This window comes from Phaseolus vulgaris, chromosome 5 (genome assembly GCF_000499845.2).
Source record: "Phaseolus vulgaris cultivar G19833 chromosome 5, P. vulgaris v2.0, whole genome shotgun sequence".
In the NCBI taxonomy this organism is placed as follows: Eukaryota; Viridiplantae; Streptophyta; class Magnoliopsida; order Fabales; family Fabaceae; genus Phaseolus; species Phaseolus vulgaris.
Window position 1 is genome coordinate 9,075,209 of NC_023755.2, and position 3,428 is coordinate 9,078,636.

General features: G+C 34.0%; 1 protein-coding gene across 1 annotated transcript; it reads right to left on the bottom strand.

The window, feature by feature from the left end:
• Positions 1–2,319: 2,319 nt before the first annotated feature.
• Positions 2,320–3,029, bottom strand: LOC137835094 (uncharacterized). Its single transcript, XM_068643441.1, has one exon. The coding sequence runs from the start codon at positions 2,891–2,893 to the stop codon at positions 2,447–2,449; it is 447 nt and encodes a 148-aa protein (XP_068499542.1). The 5' UTR covers positions 2,894–3,029; the 3' UTR covers positions 2,320–2,446.
• Positions 3,030–3,428: the final 399 nt, after the last annotated feature.

Here is a 3,428-nt window from a genome sequence, read left to right on the forward strand (position 1 = left end):
AGTCAGTTTTATCGTCAATACCTCTGTTTTGTCTTTCTCTATTCAAGTTTTTGTTTACTGTGTTGAAGAAGATTGTGTGTCTGCAAGGGAATTTTTTATGGGGTTAGGGGTTAGAAGGGAGGAAGATTGCATGGGTTGCTTGGGATAAGTTTTGTAAATCTAGGGAAGCGAGTGGGCTCGATATTATTAAAGTTAGGTTGTTTAATCTAGCCTTGTTGGGAAAGTGGATTTGGCGTCTGAATTCGGACAAGGGTGGGTTGTGGAGGGAGGTCATTGAATCTAAGTATGGAGGATGGAGAGGCCTGAATGAACAGTGGGATAATAATAGAAAAGTATCTTTGTGTTGGAGAGATTTGATGAAGGTCTGGAGGTCCGTGGAGTGGGGAGGGAAGTTTGAAGACTGTTTCAATTGGGAGGTTGGAAATGGGAGAGATATTCTGTTTTGGACTGACAATTGGGTAGTCTTGGGAGTCTTGAAAAGCAAATTTCCGAGGCTCTTCTCTTTGTCTGTTCTTAAGGAGAAAATCTAATTGATTGTGAAAAATTGGTTAATGGGGTTTGGGAATGGAACTTAAATTTGAGAAAGAGTCTTTTTTTCTTGGGAGGAGGATCAAGTAAGCCCGCTTTTAGAGATGATTTCCAATAAGAGGCCCGAGTTGGAGACCGCGAACAATGTTTGGAAAGATAGCGAGTCAACAACGTTTTCAGTCAAGTCTGCTTACAGTTTATTAAGGGAGAGGGAGTCGAGGAAGATTCGAGAATGTACAATTTCTTCTTGAGGATTAAGGCGCTTCCTTTAGCTTAAGTCACAACTTGGAGGGTGATTGAAAATAAGGTTGCTTCTAAGGTAAATCTGGAGAGACGAGGGATAGGGGTCGAGAGCAATCTTTGTTGCTTTTACAAGGTGTCAGAGGAGTCAACAAATCATTTGTTCTTCGGATGCAAAGTCGCTTGGCTAATTTGGAATCTTTGTTACGACTGGTTAGGAGTGAGTTCGGTTGATCTTCTTGTCCCTGGGTCACATTTCAAAATTTTGGATGCGTCTACTTCAGTTAATCTTATTATGGGTAATATTTGGATCACGTTGGTTAGCAAGATTTGGAGACACATGAATAATTGTTTATTTAAAGGTGAAGTGGTTGATCATATTGAAGTTTTCTCCCTGAACATGTTAAGGTTTGGTCTTGGATCTCTTCAAAGGTACCGTAAGTGAGTTTCTCATTCTCTGACTGGTGCCTAGAACCCCTGGTATGTATGCATTCAATTTAATGTTACTATAAGGGTGGCAAGGTTGGTCCTTGATCTTTCTATTTTTCTTTAGTTGGTAGTGTTGAGGTAAGCAGTAGGAGGTTTCATTTTAGTTTTTGTTGTGTATGTGGGAATATGTTTTTTGCATCTCCTACTCGGTATGAGAGTTGGACCACCCCTTAAGTGAGTCTATTTAATTTTATTGTTTCTTGCAGATAAACAAAATGTGTTAGATATATTAGGATAGAATGAGTTGAAGAATAGGAGAAAATAAATAAAAAAAAGGAAAAACTACATTTTTAAAAGTATTAAAAAATTTAAAATAAATAATAAATAAAAAGTACTATTCTGATACACTTTCATCAAATAATCCATTGTTAAGTAGTTGATGTTACCAAACCTGTAGTTCCTTACATAAATTTATTTCAAACAATATTACAGTTAAAAATTTCTATATAAATTAAAGAAAAAAATGTTGCAATTGTGAAAAGGTTAAGATAGAAAAGGGAAAAAGGTTGAGAGTTTGTGAGAAAAATAAAGAAATTTAAAGAAAATATAATTGGTTCTATTATTGGGTGAATACACTCATCTATTATGTTTCTAAGAAATAGTTGTTGACAGTCTTTTATTCACTATTGAGTATTGTATTCAACTCCTTTTTCAAACAGAAGGGCTTAGTTCCTATTTACCACCTTACTATCTACCTCTCAGTCAATCATATTTTTTTTTTCTGTTGAGAATCTCATCTCCTTCATCGTATATCCTTCTTATTTATTTTCAAAAGCTCTTTCAAAAATTGTATATAAACTTCACTTTTTTTTATAGTTAATTATGTTTATCATAGAGAAAAATTAAATTATAATTTTATATTAAGAAGTAACCCTTAATTCTAACTCAAAATTTTATAAAATCGGTTTATAAAATAATATTTGCATCATATATTATTAAATATCTTTATCTTTAATTAATACTATTAAATATTTTTATTTGATATGGATTTTTATATTTTAAATAAATAAAATTAAAAAACGATGTCTATACACTAAATTATTGTTATGTATCCAAGTACGATTGAGGAAATGAGAAAATTGATAATGTTCAAGTAGGTTTCGTAAATGGGTATAGAGTAAACAAAAGATAAAATTAAAAAGGTTACAAATTAATTACAAAGTAATCCATCTTATCATGCTAACTAATTTCAGAAAACTAGATCACTTGGCCCTTGTGCCAAATAACTAGTCTCTCTATATTGTTGCTCCAACAAAATTCCATAAGACAACTGAAAATCATCAGTATAATTTGCAGCTTCATATTCCATTGCTGCATGCTCCTTCATCTCATCTCCACTAGGGATCCATGCGTTCATCTCATCAAAGGGTAAGGAAGAGATGATGTCCATTTCAGCCCAATGATCAGGCTCACTGTCTGACGTGGAGCAATCCTGATCATCCAGGTGCCCCATCTCATAGAATTGACCAATTTCAGTGTCACTGAGTTCTGCCTCCAATGACTGAATCATGCTCACAAGTCTATCATCGCCATAGTACTCTTCTTCATGTGTTTCTTCCATCAGTGACATGAGAAGAACATTGTTGGCCTCTGAGAACTCCATCCCCAACTCAAACACACCCTCTGAGGATGACATGTTAGTGAAAAAAAGGAGTTTATGAGTAACCCTTTTCTCTTTGGTTTATGGAAATGGTTAAACTGAGAGAAGTAGAAGCAATTAGGGTTGTAGAAGATGCAAGATGAGTTTGAAAGGTGGAAAAGGGACCTTTATATAGGCAAATAATGCATGGTCACTAATTAATATATGTAAATGGTGGGGTTGCTTTTGTTTTGCTTGCTGATAGTGCATGTAGGCCAAATCACTAACTAATAAACTTTGTAGAGAAAGATAAGCTTTAGATTCATATAATTGTGCTAAGATATGATACTGATGTATGTATGTATGTATATATATATATATATATATATATATATATATATATATATATATATATATATAGTTGTGATGGAAAAAAATTAATGGTTTGACCCATTGGTGTCTAATTGTCGAGCAACAATATGTGCCATCTGGCTGGCTAATTAATGGTGGCAACAAAAGTGGGGCATCAGAAACTGGACAATATATGCCCACTTTATGACCAATAATTAAGTAACATGCACAAGAATTAAAA

Coding starts and splice junctions, on each gene's coding strand:
- LOC137835094 (XM_068643441.1), bottom strand. CDS start 2,893: ATGTCATCCTCAGAGGGTGTGTTTGAGTTGGGGATGGAGTTCTCAGAG.